A 15,701-nucleotide genomic window follows, 5' to 3' on the forward strand; every position below is an offset into this window, starting at 1 on the left:
TTTAATTATGGCCAGGTATCTCCGTACCCTAAATATAATACCTCAAAATCTTGATATTGCTCGATCGAGTTGTATCAGTCAGTAGCACCTCACAGTCGCTGGCTACTCTTTTTCCCAATCAGTTAGCTCCAGTTCGTTCACAGGCAATAAATCAAAGTTTATTGCTACTAAACACTAATTATTTGTTTTCGTTTGAATTGAATGAGGTAGGGTGAGCTCTACCAATTGCAGATACCGCCAGTTAAACGCCTTCTAGCCACTTTTAGGTAGCCTTAGCTTTTTGTCAGTCATCTGCTAGCCGTGAAACCAAACGTATCAAACTCTTGCAACTTGGCTTGCCGCCTTTATTATTGTTTTAATCACATTGTTTTATTTTGCTTCTTTTTTTTGCAAACCTAGCCAATAATTGCGCTATATATTTTAATCGCCGCGATCTTGTACGAGCATTGAGCCATGCGCGGCTATTTTGTTTATTACCTGAAAATAATTTGGCTAATTTGTGTTATTCACGAATTGGCTTCCTTTTCTATCAAGTCGACCGGAAATGTTGCATACAAAAAGCTAATGGCGATGCGTTCACTACCATTTGAGGACTGCGGTGAGTGGGTGGATTTATCGTATCGATAAGGTTTTCCTCAAACTAAATCTTCGCTAGAGAGAATCCTGAGTGCTATTTTTGGTTTAAGTTTCAGTTTTAAATTTAGTTTTAGTTCAGAAATTTATTTTTATTAAGAAACATTAATAAAATAAAAATAAACAAAAAGCAGGATATTTGTCTATCATTGGGAAATTCATTTTTGATATAGAGTACTAGAGACTATAATAATATATTATATAGATTGAGTAATTATGTAAGAAGCCAAATTCTAAATTAAACCTGTTAGCAATAAATATCCTAAATTATTAAAATATTCGTTATAACAAAACCGAATTGGACCGACATTAAAAATCGAAGAAACAAATGGGTTCTAAGTATATTCATAGTCGAGTACACTGGATTATACCGTACCGATATTTACTCATAAAAAAGTATATGTATTTTATGAACTTCTTGACAATAAATGTTCTAATCAACTGAAATAGAAATAAATAGCAAGTACTGATGAAAAAATTGTGCTAAATATATATTATATGTAAATTACATAAGAAACTTACCAATAATCAATTTACCAATAACTATGTAAGTCTATATAATCCATTAAATACTGTATAACATATGTAATGATTAGATTTCCTGCTTGACATTTCTTGTTAAGAGGCTACTCATTTATATATATAACACTCATCTTATCCACCTCGAAACACAACTAATCCACAATTATTCAGAGGTCCAATATTAGGTCATTAATTTATAGACCCTACATTTGAAATAGTAAGCGTGCTTGGGCTAAGGCGATATCGTCAATGCTGATACACATGATCTAAGCCATTAATCAGTGTCAACTTTTAATTGGAAAAGTTCCCCACTCACAATAGAAAAAATCTAAACCACAACAGGTTTTTTTTTTGTATTATTATTGATAATCGAATAATCTAAACTAATCAATTTGCAATGGGAGACAACATAAAATAAATCATAATTGCTTCACACTCATCATAATTATGCATGACGAACACGCTAATTATAAACATTAGCTAAGTTAGTATTTAAGTACCCACTTTGTATATACCAGTTCATTGGATGTACATTTTCGAGATCAAAATAATATAACCTATTGAAATTCTCATGAAATCCATGTCCAAAAAGTTATTGCTTTTGAATATCGGTTCAAGTTTGTAGTTTTTTTTGGATAGAAGCAAAATGTATCACGCAAAAATCGGGTTTCTTAATACAATTGCCGAATTACCCATTATTACTTAGGAACAAGTTATTGCATTTAAATCTTGGTTCAGTTTCGATGAAGTTAGGGAAGAATGCACGTTCTACATAGCTGTAAATCCATTTCATCAAAAAGACGCATTTTAAGTAATGTCTAAATATATATTATATAATATATAAAATATATTATATATATATATATATATATATATGTACATCAATAAATGTAAATATTTCTACATCAATTTCTATTTATAAAAAATGCATTTGTTAATATGTTTAATCTTGTGAATTTTGCAGGTTCTCTGTATAGAGTGAACTACCTGAACATTGAGAGCTGTACAAAGGTGCCCTGTTCCATGGCTCGCAATTCCACGGTTAAGGTTACGGTGCTCTTCGATGATAACGGTAAATATACATACATATATAAACATGTGTGTTTGCTGATAATAGGCGTCTGTGCATTCAAATACGCCAAACAGTAGTACTCGGAAACAGTAATGAGCTATTACTTGGGGCTACAGCGATGCCAATCTCGATCAATGGCTGACTGTGGATAGGTGAAGGGGGAGGTGTGTGGCGTGTGGATGGGAAGCACTAACAATGTGCAAAGCGGATGGGGAATGCGGGAAGTCGTCGTGTGAGTAACAGAAGCCATCGGCGATAATGGGTTGTTAAACATGTCATAAAAATAATTGATGGAATGGGCTTGTAAATCAAATTAATACCACCAATTTTGCATTATACGACTTTATTTATGACATGTACTCTGTACTATTAATAAACCGCATACATACACAGATAAGCTTATTTTGTTTGTATTTAAAAATATAAGCACGATGCACTTAACTACCGACCAGTTGGCCATTTGAGTGTCCTTGAATGCAATTTAGGTTGGCGATATCGTTTATTTTGAATGTATAAATAGACCAAAATTGGCTCTTCGATTAGCTGTGTTTTGATTAATCAGCAAATTCTACAATTATTGCACACCGGCCCAAAAGAAACTGATAAATTCTGAAGTGCTTTCATTTGTATACCGATCTTAGGTACCAAACAAAAAGTCGATTGTATTAAAAAATGTACACAATCATTCACTACCAGGAAACGCAATAATAAATTGGGCGCGCACCTTGCAGCTTATTATTATTGTGTTTCTCAATTTGAATTGTATAAATTAGCGACTGAAAAGCTTTCCATTAGACGGCTATGTTTGAATGTACAGTATGTGTGCAATGTGTAACTGTCAAGGATCTCTCTCGCGCTCTTTTCACACTCTTTTTATTATGCTCTTAACATCGAATAAGCGAATAACCACTGCTTACGGAATGCCTTCTTTATGCATGCAATGAAGTTGGGCCAATATCTCATTTCATATTTCTTATATGTATTGGTTTCTAATCTGTTTTACTATCCCTTTTAATTAATGCGCTGGTGCATCTTTTCTAATTCTGGTTAGTCTTTTCGCTGCTGGGATGCAACAACTAAATAGGCAAGCATTATTGCATTATTTTTGATTATTTGCTGGCGCACCAAACCCAATATGCAATTGTTATTTCCTGTGAATATACCTAATCCTGCTTAGATTATTAATCGGCAAATTAAATTTAAGGCTTACACATTTTCTTCAGCTCTTAAGTAATCTTTGAATTTTTGCGCAATTTCCTCGATTGCAGGCAACGGAGTTTCGTTTCTAAAGCACGCGGTTAGCTGGGTGTTCACCTATGTTAAGACCGATGCGGCCATATCTCCCGATCCGTGCGATGGCGACCACAACTGCATACTGAATGTGAACAATAGTAAAAGCTATTGGGCCAATATATATGTGAATCCAACGCTGCCAGTGGTAAGTTCAAGATCCATGGCAATAGGCCACAAGAATCTCTCTGGTTTATAATCGACCGACTTGCTTGCAGATGAGGGGCAGTATGCTCTGGGAGGCCAAGGATGAACACAATCAAAATCTCATATGCTTTGAGGTGCCTGTTCTAATTACACTCTGAACACTTACACATATGTTTATATATATATACATACATATGTACATACATATATACACACATACATGTGCAAGTACAGTGTAATTTGTATATGCATATTTATGATACTTATGTAAAAAAAAAAACAATAAAATAATTGGTGCATGCAAAAACAATAGCAATCGAGTTATTAGTGGGGCAACAACAAACATACACGCACACACACACACACACACATACATGCATACGAGCACACTTACGCACACACATGCGTCCTTTAATGAAAATGTGAATGAATTGGGGAGCAGTGCAGAGAGACAAGACGAGAAAGACATAAGCGAAGGAGCAGAGCGAAACATAAATAACGCGATCTTTTGTTTTTTTTTTTTTGGTGGTGCGTTGCCAACGGCGGTACACGGAGAAACGACACAATTGGAGCATGAGCGCCATTCGCCATTCGCACATTTTCGCGAGCGCCGGGAGAGCGAATGCGAAACGAACGAGAGCCGAATGAGACGAGCGAGCTGCCGAACGAGCGCGAAACTGTGTTCGGTTCTTCAGCATCCAGATGCAATGCAATTGGTTGTCCGTTCAGTGTGTCAGTCAGTCTTTGTGGGTGCAACGCGACGGTCACGCGAGCGAGCAAAAAGAAGGAGCAGCCCTCTCCGCCTCCGCCTCCGCAGTTGCAGTCGCAGCAGCGCAAACCGAGCAGATCAAACTGAGACTTAATTAAATAATAATTCGCGCGCAGGCAACGATCGATTTTACACAGTCAAAAGTGCGCACGGCAGTGTTCTTGGTGTATTTGGGTGGTGCTTGCTGCTTGGAGCCATCCAAGTAGCGACATTCTGCGCCCAGTGCTCAGTGCTGGTGGTTGCCAGAGGCATTTCGTCGCTCATTGTGCGTCAAGTGTAAGTACTACAAAAACAAAAACAAAATGCTTGGCTCGGTTCGTTTGCTTGCCATTTGCGCAATTTGGTCGGCGTAAAATGAGATTGCCTTCGTGCTAATTGCGGCAATCGCTGGGGGTAAGTATGTGGGGCGAGGTTGGGATATGGGGATATGGGGAATGAGGAACGGGCAATGGTGAATGGGAAATGGGGATGCTATGGTGACATGCAACGCCACACTGCCCATACTCAGACAAGGCTACACACATATGTACAATACTTACGAGCTGAGAGTGTCCAACTCTGATATATATTGTGAAGTGGCAAAGCCGTAAGCGTCATACTCTTCGCATCGATAGAGGTAATGGAGCACCATTATCATATCCAATGCCCTGTGCCTGAACACTGAACCTGAACCTGAACCTTGCCAGCGACATTGCATACATTAGCCTAGAACACGAAACTCTCTGTTGTCATTCGGCACCGGAGTGTTCACATGCTCAGCTGAGCATTTAAGCCCCATAAATGAATGGCCCATGCATGGATCACACTATGTGATATGTGACAATAACAATGATGACACAATGTGAGAAAATGTCAAGAAAAAAAACTGTCAAAGAAACTTTTAATGGAAAGTCTAAACGATCCCAATGGGATCTGAATAAAGGTGTTGTTGTTTGTAAATCAAAAATTTGTAAGTTATTAAAAATAACTTAGTATTTCCTTAATTCGGGGTAAACAAAAATGTTAGAATTTTGGAATTTAGCGCACATTGGGGATTTATTTTTGTACATAAACTAAATGAGTATTCTATGTTTGTAATGCAGTTTCTGAACATTATTTTAATATGTTTTTCGAATAATTATATGTTCTTCTCCAAAAGTAAACAAAATCTTAAAAAAGTCGAAGGTAAAAAAGCGATGCCAAACAACTATTAAGTGGAATTATATATTTATTTTAACATTGAGGCTAAGGTTAATAGATTGCAGTTAACCTTTACATAATGATATTAAAAATTTACTGATGCTCATTAAAGCTCGATAAAATCTTTCCCACATTTTAGACATTTCTAGTTGTGCTTTATTATATAGCACCTTACTTATGACCAACAGCGTCTTGACTTGAAGTGTTGTTGTAGAGCATCAGATCTTCGTGTGATCCCCAAATTGTTGATTTGAGCCTCCCCGTTTGGTAGTTTGCTTTGCTCTTCTTGCGTTTACTTAAACGTAAACACTTTTCATATATGTGTATGTGGTAAATATACGACTCTGCCACTGACTGCACTTGAGGAGCAGCAACAAAGCGATGACGATGACGGTGTCGTTGTTGCTGTTGCTGTGTTGCATTTGTGTGTGTGGAGAATGTGGTTGTTGTTGTTGCTGCTGTTGCTGGTTGTTTGGTCAAAGTGTTAAACGATTTGCATCATATTACACACTGTTGTTGATGCTTCGCTGCCTGGCCATTGTCGCCACAGTCGCAGTCGCAGTCGCAGTCGCAGTGGATGTCTCTGTAACTGCCGCTGGCTCTGTCTCAGGCCAGAGCTGCTTTTGTGCTAAGCTGCGATGAGCGCAGACGAAGTCGACTGCGAGCACAAAACAAAAGCCACAACACAGGCGATCCAACTACCACCAATGATTTATCATAGCTGCAGCAGCAGCAGAAGTAGCAGCGACGCCAACGTAATCGATCCGGATCTCTCATAGTCCCTACCTCCCAACCTTCATCCTGCCCCCTCCATGCTCCAGTAGCCATGTGCATGTGCTTGCAATATGCGTGAGTGTGTGCGTGTGTGTGTGTGTGTGCAGCATAAAAAAGATAATTTTGAATTTTTGAATCGTTAAACGCAATTAATTGCTACAACGCAACGGCAGGCAGCCAACTCGAGTCAGCAAAGCAGGCAGCAGCCAAGCAGCCATCCTGGCTGGGAACAGCGACTGCCTGTCTGCTTGGCTGCCCCATTCTACTGTTGTTGCTGTTGCTGCTGCTGCTGCTCTTGCCAGCTTTACTGCCCAATTTTGTTGCAAATTTTGCGTTCCGCGGAACTTGGTGCATTTCATCTTGTTGTCATCAGCGTTGTGGTTGTTGTGGTTGTTGTTGTTGTTGCTGCTGCCGTCGATCGTCGCACATTCATTTGTCGCTTAATGTCCATCAGTTGCGGCTAAGTTACGCCTCACCCCTCCGCTCTTCTCGCACAACGACTTCGTTTGTTCTGTTGCGTTTCTTTGCCGCTCCACTCGGTTTCTGCCCCGCTGCCCCCGTTACCCCTGTTCCTCTACGGATAATGCTGTTGCTCCCAGAGTGTCTGTATCTGTATCATCTTGGCATGTGCGGCATCTGCTGCTGGCTGCCTGGCTGCCTGGCTGGCTGGCTGGCTGGGGCTTCTGTGATGAGATCGCTCTGTGTTTGCCTGTGTGTGTGTATGCTTGTGAATCTGGTGACATCCACTTGCATGCTCACATTTATCGTAGCCGCAGTTTTCATGATTTGTTTTCTTTTTTTTATATATATATTCTATGGCTGCACATTCGCACGCAGCAACACACACACACACACACACACAAACATACACAAACTGTCCATAAAACATTAGTTTCCCATTTGCGTGCTAAATACCCTATGTGTATTGGCTGCTGCATGCCAATTTAAAAAGGTTCGCCAAGCGGACAATTCCGACCAAATTGACAAATGACAGTTCGCAAAGGAATGCTGTTCAGCCCAAAGAATGCGAAAAACTTCTTTGCTGGCAGCTGTTAAATATAATTTAACCAGCAGCGTTACTTAGAACGATCTTTTATACATAGCACATAGCTATGTACTAAACCAACAAAAGAGATAATTTTCAGAATATACCTTGCTGGAAAAGAAAATAGTTTAAAATTTCAAATGAAATAAAGTAAAAGGTAAAATGTATTTAAGCAAACAGGGAAAGGGAAGGGAGACATTCTGTATTAAAAAATATTACATTCCTAGAATTGGATAAAGAACTATAGTTTATTTACCAGGTAAAACCACATTATAAGAAAAAATTAAAAAAAAAAAATACAAATGATGCAGTTTACTAATATGTGATTAGTAAACTTAACTAACAATAAATTATATTAGAATTATTCACAATTAATGCGGTCTACCAAAATAGGGTATCAACGCATTCGGCGTAGGGTAACATTTGAGATAATCTCGCCGTTTGCCTATCTGTCCGATGACTTCGTGGCACGCACTGTGATGCGCGCTTTGAAGTCCTGTCAAGCACTTGAGGAGCATTTATGTATTTTTGCATTTTCATTGCCTGGTTCCACTTGGCAGACGCCAAGCGGCGCACAAATGCAGGGAATGATTAGTTAGTTGGTCAGGCAAAATGGAATAAACCGGTTAGATCGATCCTTCATCATCATAATCAACATACACACATACTGTTAATTATGAATGCGAGGAATGCGTCGACTCTAAGCCAAACAGACACTGAGAGAAAGAGGGAAAGAGGAAAAGAGACTCCCAGAGTCTCAAGAGCATGATGATCATCTGGTAAATATTTATTGCAGATAGCCATCTAAAAGATCGAACCATCACACAGAGATCAAGATGCTGATCATGTTGGCACTGGCGCTGGTCCTGCTGGGCAGCCGGGCCGCGAATGCAACCATCTCAATGCATCAACGCCAGCGCGACAGCACCGACATTAAGGAGAAGATCATCGAGCTGCAGTGTCTGGCGCACTGCGAGAACAGCACCCAGCCGCATCGCTGTGTCGACCAGTGCAAATTGGAACTGTTGCGTGCACCCAGAGCCGGCAGCTGCCCCAGCAGCAGCAGCAGCAGCAGCAGTGGAACACTGCTCGTCAGTGCCCGACAGGCCCGGCTGTCGTGTCTGGATAATTGTGTCTACGATCACGACTGTATCGAGGTGCACAAGTGCTGCCCTTCCGCATGTGGACCTATCTGCCTGGAACCGCTGGGTGTGCGTAATGCCACTCAGCTGCCGCCCATACCGAAGATCTTGCGATACAAGCTACCTCGCAGCCACAAGGTGGAGCTGACCATTGAGTCATCGCTGTTGCCCTACTATTTTCATGTGGAGGTGCGCTCCCATATCGGACGACTCTTTGCGCCCCGTAAACTGGGCATGTGGCAGTCACAACAAGTCGAGAAGATACTGGAGACGACGGACGGACACAGCAAATTGTAGGTACTCACTCCATGCACACCTGTTTAGGTGTATCGGGTTTGGATTTCATTCCATGTGATGCTAAACTATTTTAACAGATCAATTTTTAATTAACTGCTGACTGATCCCCGCAACTGATTCTAATCACCGCTCATAATCAACTCTTAAAAAATGAGTCAATCTTAAGTCATCAGAAATCTAATATTAATGTTTCGTAAGTGGCCAAAACGCCAAAATGTTCTTTAAAAGAAAGGCTTACACCTGTCCCTCCACCACCCAAAAAGCAATAAACTGTTTCCTGTCCCAGAATCCTCATAGTGTGTTAGTGTTTTAATTTTAATACACAGGGCAAAATATTAGTTGGAAATAAAAAATATTAGCCAAGATTTGCACAATATTTTTCTCTGTTTAGTTGAGCATGTTTCTGATAATAAAATTCAAAACAAAATAAAAATAATAATATTTAACTTTGAATTAAAAAAATATTATAAAGTTATTTTTTTAATTTCTTGCGGTTCTTAATTAAGTGAATTAGTTCAACGTTTGTTGCATGGAAGAAAAGTCAATGAGACTAAAAATAAATAATAGCTAGTATGAATCAGTTAAGATAAAATTGTTATTCACGAGACAAGAAGCTCAAAATGTAGTTCTTATTGATAGAAATTAAGGACTCTGCTCTATTGTAATCATTACATAGTGCACGGAAAAGTTCATACAATTCAATTTAAAGTTCAATATTTAATTTAATTAATATACATGTAATTTTACACATAGATGTTTAATTACGGCTGAAGCCTGAGCTTTAGACAAATTGATCTTGCAACTGATTAATACCGCTTTTGCCCACAGCATGGACATCTTTTTCAACATACGACCTGGTCGCTGGTATCAGGTGCGAGTGGCGGCAGTGAATGCATTTGGTTTTCGCGGCTACTCGCAGCCCTCGCATGCCTTTACCCTCTCCAGCAGTGAGTTGTTCGCTTCGTGACCCTTTCGTGGCAATTAACCTAAACCGTTAATGCTTGCAGATCCTAAGCCGCCGAAGGCGCCCAACGATTTAAAAATCGTTTCCAAGCACTACGATGGACGGCGTTATATGAGCCTTAAATTGATTTGGTGCCCGTCCAAATCGAATCTGCCTGTGGAGAAATATAAAATTATTTGGTCACTCTATGTGATCAGCAAGGAGGGCTCTCTCATCACACACGAGGCCTATGTCAAGGACGTAAGTGTGCCAGAATTATAAAGCTACAAGCCCAAATAAATATATTTATACCTATTTAAAAGTTTAAAGAAGGATGATTTTATCTACAGATTTTCTATAGTGTGTCAAACCGATACGAATTTAGGTCCCGATTTGGTTTTGATACCTTGCTAGAATCTGGAATTTGTTTGCTTTATAATTGCTACTGCAAGAAATAATTTTTGAATTTTGTGAGACATTTGAAAAAATATATTTTTTTACGAATTGCATTGCATATTATTTGTTTAATATCTTTTTGAACTTAGTGAAGCTAAATTCGTACACCCTTATTATACCAATAATTTTGAATTCAAATTTCCAACGCTTTTAAAGAGACAGAAAGATGAGATTTAAGTGACATTTATGTCTACATCTTGATCACGAATGTAGATATCAGCCGATTAACTTCGATATGAGCTAAGTAATCTTCAGCCTGCCTAAGACAACCGTTCTTTCTTGTTTTAAATTCTAATTGATGAGAGTATTGCAAGGCTGACATCCACAAAAGTGCCGCTAATTAATAAATTTACTAAATCTTATTGCAGACGCATCAGTTCGATATTAAGAAACTACTGCCCAACTCCTCGTACTATATACAAGTGCAGGCCATGTCAATAAGCGGTTCGCGTCGACTGAAGTCGGATAAGAAGGCGCTGCTGTATAATACAACGCTGCAGTCCCTTGAGCCATCTACGACACTCGACTGTCGAGCACACCATATCCGGCACAAGTATCATCACAGCATCGGCCCAGCCGAGATTAGCTCCACGCCAGCGATGTACATTAATGAGGTGGCGCATACAACGACGCCCGCGGAGCTGGGCAACGCCTCCTATGAAGTCCGTTTCCGTTTGAACCGGAAATTTGGCATGATTGTGCAAATTTTGGGATTTCAGCCACACAAGGAGAAGTAAGTGCGACTAATAATCGGCGGTGTGAAACACATGTTGATATTCATGTTATTCAATTGTTTATAAACAAATTCGTATAATATATGTGTGTGTGTGTGTGTGTGTGTGTGTGTGTGTGTTTATTATATATTACATTGCAGAGTGTACGAGTTGTGCCCCCAAGAAACGAATTGTGAGCAGCGCGAGTTTAGCGCAATTCGCGTCAAAGTAAGTACAAAAATGGGGTCTTTGCCACGAGCTGGGTTCGTGCCACTCCAATCATTGCATTACATTTCAAACAAATCATTTGTCATTTGGTCAATTGGGTATCCGGTTTCGGTTTCATTTTGTTTGCCATGTTTGACACGTGAAACACGTTTTAGGGCGGGCGCCACGTTCGTGGTTCGCTGCAATCGCTGCGCAAAAGCCAATTACGATGGGCCAATGACGTGCTGGGACACACAAGAGCCAAACAGCACACATACACACATGTACATTAACTGTTTGAGATATTTGAGGTGCTGCACTCGCGGGTCGTGTACCAACGATTTATACAAATCGCATTTCTCAAAATATTTACAATTTCTCTGGGTTAAAAAAAAAAGCCAACTAACTAGGCTACAATTGTCCCGTTCTCCTACCGCGGCACTGGAAGAAGATTGACCAAGCGGCTTCACTAATACATTTTGTAAGGATTGAAAACGAAAGCAACCCAAAAAAACTTGATCAGCAATGATTATTAAGTAAAACTCAACTTTTAAATAGAAGAGAGCACCTTAAGGTCCACTTGGTGGGTGATACACAGTATCCTTCAATTTGAATGTGTATCATTATATTTGTAATAATTGGATAGGACATTTTTGACATTGGCATTTCCTTAATTCACTATCTCTTTCACGATCTAATTAAAGTGCGTCAACTTCAAAATTATATGAGTTTATATTATGATTAATAATGAAAAAAAAAACAGCTTTAATCAAAATGCCTATCTAAAGATTCTATCTCATGTTAATTAATCCACGTTTCATTTACAGAAAGACTCGCTGGAGTTTAGTAAATTAAAATATAACACAACGTACGTGCTGAAGGCATTGCGGCCCAGTCCAAATTCAGTGCTGGATGACACCTCCAGGAATGCATTCACATTCACAACGCCCAAGTGTGAAAACTTTCGCAAACGTTTTCCCAAAATGCAAATCAGATGCAGCGTCGATTAACTCTTGGTATAATTATTTAACTTAAACTCGAGCTGGAAATGTTGGTGATACGATTATAAGGATTATTGCGCCAGCATCCGGTTTCCGATTACTTACCGACCATGAGATTATACTAGCTTGTAAATAATTGTATGTAACGACTTAACTTTTTTTTACTTATTGTTAACTCTAAGTATAATAGATAACACACTGAATCTTTCGCATGGAATCGCAATTTTATTTGAAAAGATCTTTAAACTCCTGCAAGTCGCGCTGATGTTGCGTCATCGCCTCAACGCTGGGCTCAGCTGCCTGGGCGCCGGGCAAGGTGCCCAACGGCAACTCGACGCCTAGCTCAATGAGTGCGGCTATAAGACGGGTGGTGTACAAGACAGGGCCGCCAACTAAATGCAGGAAATCAAAGTGCTTCTCTCGGCGTGCACTAAAGAGTATCCGCTTGGATACGTAGTCGCCAAAGTTGCTGATCCGCCCGAGGCAGACGTAGCGCTTTAGTGATGGCGCATAGACCTCAATGCTGGCACGCAAGCTTTCCGAGGCCGTTAGACTTACAGCTGGCGTGTACACAATGCGAAAGGGTACATCGAGTGACTTGTAGAAGTCCACAGCCAGATTGAGGACGCGCTCTAGCTCCGTGTCGGCCTCGTCAGCCGTTTGGGTGGCAACAAAGCTTTGCACAGCATTCGTTTGTGTGGCAGTGTAAAGACTCGGAGTGGGTCCATAGAGCAGTGCTTCCTCGCGGTTATAGCTGCGACCGCAGGCCACAAAGCGCATCGGCAGCACCGAAGGATATACGCTGAGTTTGGTCATGGCGCCTAGGAAGCTCTCGAATGAGCCGCAACCTGTCAGGTAAGCGGTATTCAACTTGTTCTGCAAATGCTCTTCCTGGACTAGATAGTAATGTGTTAACGGTGTGGCATTCGCCTCCAGGAGCACACAGCGCACAAAATCCGGATTGGAGGTTTGTACAAAATCGCCGCGTGTGACGAAATAGTTTGCCAGGGACTGCATGACTCTCACATCAAAATGAGCCGCTTGCTCCATCAGATAATAGCAATTATTGTTCACAAAATGCACAAGATCCTTGCGTTCCAAATGGGATGTGCTACTTCTCGACGCTGTCGGCTTATGCATATAGATAAGCTTTTCCACATCCGAGGCGGGACACTGGGAATGCAAGGAATTGGGCAAATGCAAAAACTCATGTATAAAATCATCCTCAATCGGATACAGTTTTTGCTTCAGCTCTTTTGCATCGTTGCGCAACACTTTCCCATTTTCACGCAGTGCATTCAGTTGCTCTGATGAACCACCAGATTTCGTTAATAATTTTAATTGTTTGGTAATCGAATCACGTTCCTTTTCCAGCCTGAGCAGCTGTTCATGATGTGTCTGATAGTTTTTGTACTTGCTGAGCACTGTTTCCAAATTGATGTTCAGGCCACGGCTAGAAATGCTATGATCCAAAGCCGCTCTATCGCGGAATGTGCCGGCAAAGTCCAGAAACGGCTGGATGGTTACATAGTGCTCGTTCGCCTTGTCACCAGTTATATAAAGTGCGGAAATGTATCGCTTCAGGAAAAAAGATTTCCTCAACACACCGCCCAGCTTTAGCATAAGGATTTGTTTTCTTTTTGTTTGTTTTGGAAAAAATCGAGAAGTGCTTTTCTCGCCAAAACTCGTATAACTGTTATACGCACACTCAGCTGTGTGAATCAGCTGTTTCTCGCAGCTGTTTGTAACAGACATCCGAAATAACTTGTGGCGCGCTCTAGCGGATACTTATAAAAGCAGCATAGAAAAGTAGAGCACTTTGAAAATTCTTTTCGTTTTCCCCGAACTCTAAGCATATGAATTAAAACATAAAATTGTTAGAAAACTTAATTTAATAAACGATTGTCAAGCAATAACAGCATATAAAAAATTACAAAACAAAACATATACAAATCCATATATATATATATTAATATTAACATGAATACCTATCGGAATATTTTTAGTATACAAGGCAATATTTGAACAAATTCATTGTTGACTTTGTAAAGACTGTTTAGTATAATAAGTTTGTGGGGAATACTTTGTAGTCATTAGTCCGTAATCGGGTATCACTTTATATTTTCCAGGACGTCAGCAAACGATGCAGGAGGCTTAAAGCTCACGACTTCCCTGTAGACGAGCTCTTTCCATTTCTCCAAAGAGAAATTCTCATCCTCAAAACTTTGATCATAAAAAGGCGATGTGCGTTCATCACTTGGCTCGGCATATTTCTGCATGTATGGATGAGCCAGTGCCTCCTCGGCCGTAATACGCTTATCAGCGTCTAGTTCCAACATCTTCTCTAGCAGATCAACCGACAGTGGATTAGCATTCTCAAACATGACCTTAAAATCCTTTCGCTTCATCGGTGGCAGTGAGTTGATGTAGTTGCGTGCGTTTTCCGAGGAGATCTTCTTCAAGAAATCATCGGGCGGTGTGCCCAACATTTCCATGATTAGATTCAGCTGATGGATGTGATCGGTTCCCGGAAAGAGAGTTCGACGCGTAATCAACTCTGCCATGATGCAGCCCACCGACCAAATATCCACTGTCTGGCTGTAGTGCATCCAGTTGAGCATGATTTCAGGTGCACGATACCAGCGTGTCGCCACATAGCCGGTCATCTCGAATTCCTGTGGCCGCGCCAGACCAAAATCCAGAATACGCAGCTCACAATCCTCATTTACGGCAATGTTGCATGGCTTCAGATCCCGATGAATAACGCCAGCGCTGTGAATGTACTTGAGACCGCGCAATATTTGATAGACCAGAAACTGGACATGATCATCGGATAGGTTCTGCATCTTGATGATATTGTTCAAGTCGGCACCCATCAAATGAGTCACCAGATAAACATGCTGAAAGTCCTCCAGTGCCGTTTCTGGCGGATGCGGATGAAAAATATCGAGCAGACCGATAACATTCTCGTGATCCATATGCTTCAAGAGCATTAGTTCACGATATGTTCGCTTGGCGTGCACTGTCGACTGGAAGGGTCGTGATAACTTCTTGATCGCGACATCTGTGTTGGTGCCGCGCACCTTTGCCTTGCACACTTGTCCGTAGGCACCAGATCCCACTGGCTGCAGCTGTTCGTATATCTCAGGCACCTCCCATTCAGTCCGATTAATGTCCAATTTGTAAAACTTTCGTATTTTGCACGCACTCATTTTATCCCTTTTGACAGAATTGAAGTTTGTGAAATTCAGCACCACTCATTCACCATTCAACACGACTAAGAAACAAACTGATTAGGTTTATCTTGGTATTTCAATCTGTGCAAAAACAACACCAACAGCAAAAGCTTAACACTGAATGGCCATTGTTTCTACTTTATTGGCGGTGGTACGTATAATTAACCACACTGCGCCGAATTGGGAATGCGCTATTGACGAATATTGGGTTATATAAGCATTAATATTCTTAAATATACAAAATTCATGAATGCTGAATTATAAGCATTTTAATA

General features: G+C 40.4%; 4 protein-coding genes across 5 annotated transcripts; 2 read left to right on the top strand and 2 right to left on the bottom strand.

Annotated features, from left to right (window-relative positions):
- Positions 1-290: 290 nt before the first annotated feature.
- Positions 291-3,974, top strand: LOC6563854 (NPC intracellular cholesterol transporter 2). Its single transcript, XM_001989945.2, has 4 exons — positions 291-598; positions 2,120-2,227; positions 3,496-3,665; positions 3,736-3,974. The coding sequence occupies exons 1-4, from the start codon at positions 454-456 to the stop codon at positions 3,820-3,822; spliced, it is 510 nt and encodes a 169-aa protein (XP_001989981.1). The 5' UTR covers positions 291-453; the 3' UTR covers positions 3,823-3,974.
- A 425-nt stretch (positions 3,975-4,399) lies between these two features.
- Positions 4,400-12,402, top strand: LOC6563853 (anosmin-1). 2 transcript variants are annotated; one of them, XM_001989944.2, is made up of 7 exons: positions 4,400-4,709; positions 8,228-8,866; positions 9,699-9,817; positions 9,878-10,074; positions 10,638-11,002; positions 11,144-11,210; positions 12,017-12,402. In XM_001989944.2, the coding sequence occupies exons 2-7, from the start codon at positions 8,268-8,270 to the stop codon at positions 12,197-12,199; spliced, it is 1,530 nt and encodes a 509-aa protein (XP_001989980.1). In that variant the 5' UTR covers positions 4,400-4,709; positions 8,228-8,267; the 3' UTR covers positions 12,200-12,402. The 2 variants fall into 2 exon arrangements, with proteins under 2 accessions (XP_001989980.1, XP_032593529.1); XM_032737638.1 differs by having other exon boundaries at positions 4,435-4,826.
- LOC6563852 (serine--tRNA synthetase-like protein Slimp) lies at positions 12,396-13,908 on the bottom strand. Its single transcript, XM_001989943.2, has one exon. The coding sequence runs from the start codon at positions 13,811-13,813 to the stop codon at positions 12,416-12,418; it is 1,398 nt and encodes a 465-aa protein (XP_001989979.1). The 5' UTR covers positions 13,814-13,908; the 3' UTR covers positions 12,396-12,415.
- A 162-nt stretch (positions 13,909-14,070) lies between these two features.
- LOC6563490 (mitogen-activated protein kinase p38a) lies at positions 14,071-15,551 on the bottom strand. The gene has a single exon (XM_001989942.2). It carries the CDS (start codon positions 15,400-15,402, stop codon positions 14,302-14,304), a length of 1,101 nt encoding a protein of 366 aa, XP_001989978.1. The 5' UTR covers positions 15,403-15,551; the 3' UTR covers positions 14,071-14,301.
- Positions 15,552-15,701: the final 150 nt, after the last annotated feature.

The sequence above is a fragment of the Drosophila grimshawi genome, unplaced genomic scaffold (genome assembly GCF_018153295.1).
Source record: "Drosophila grimshawi isolate 15287-2541.00 unplaced genomic scaffold, ASM1815329v1 contig_311, whole genome shotgun sequence".
NCBI lineage: Eukaryota > Metazoa > Arthropoda > Insecta > Diptera > Drosophilidae > Drosophila > Drosophila grimshawi.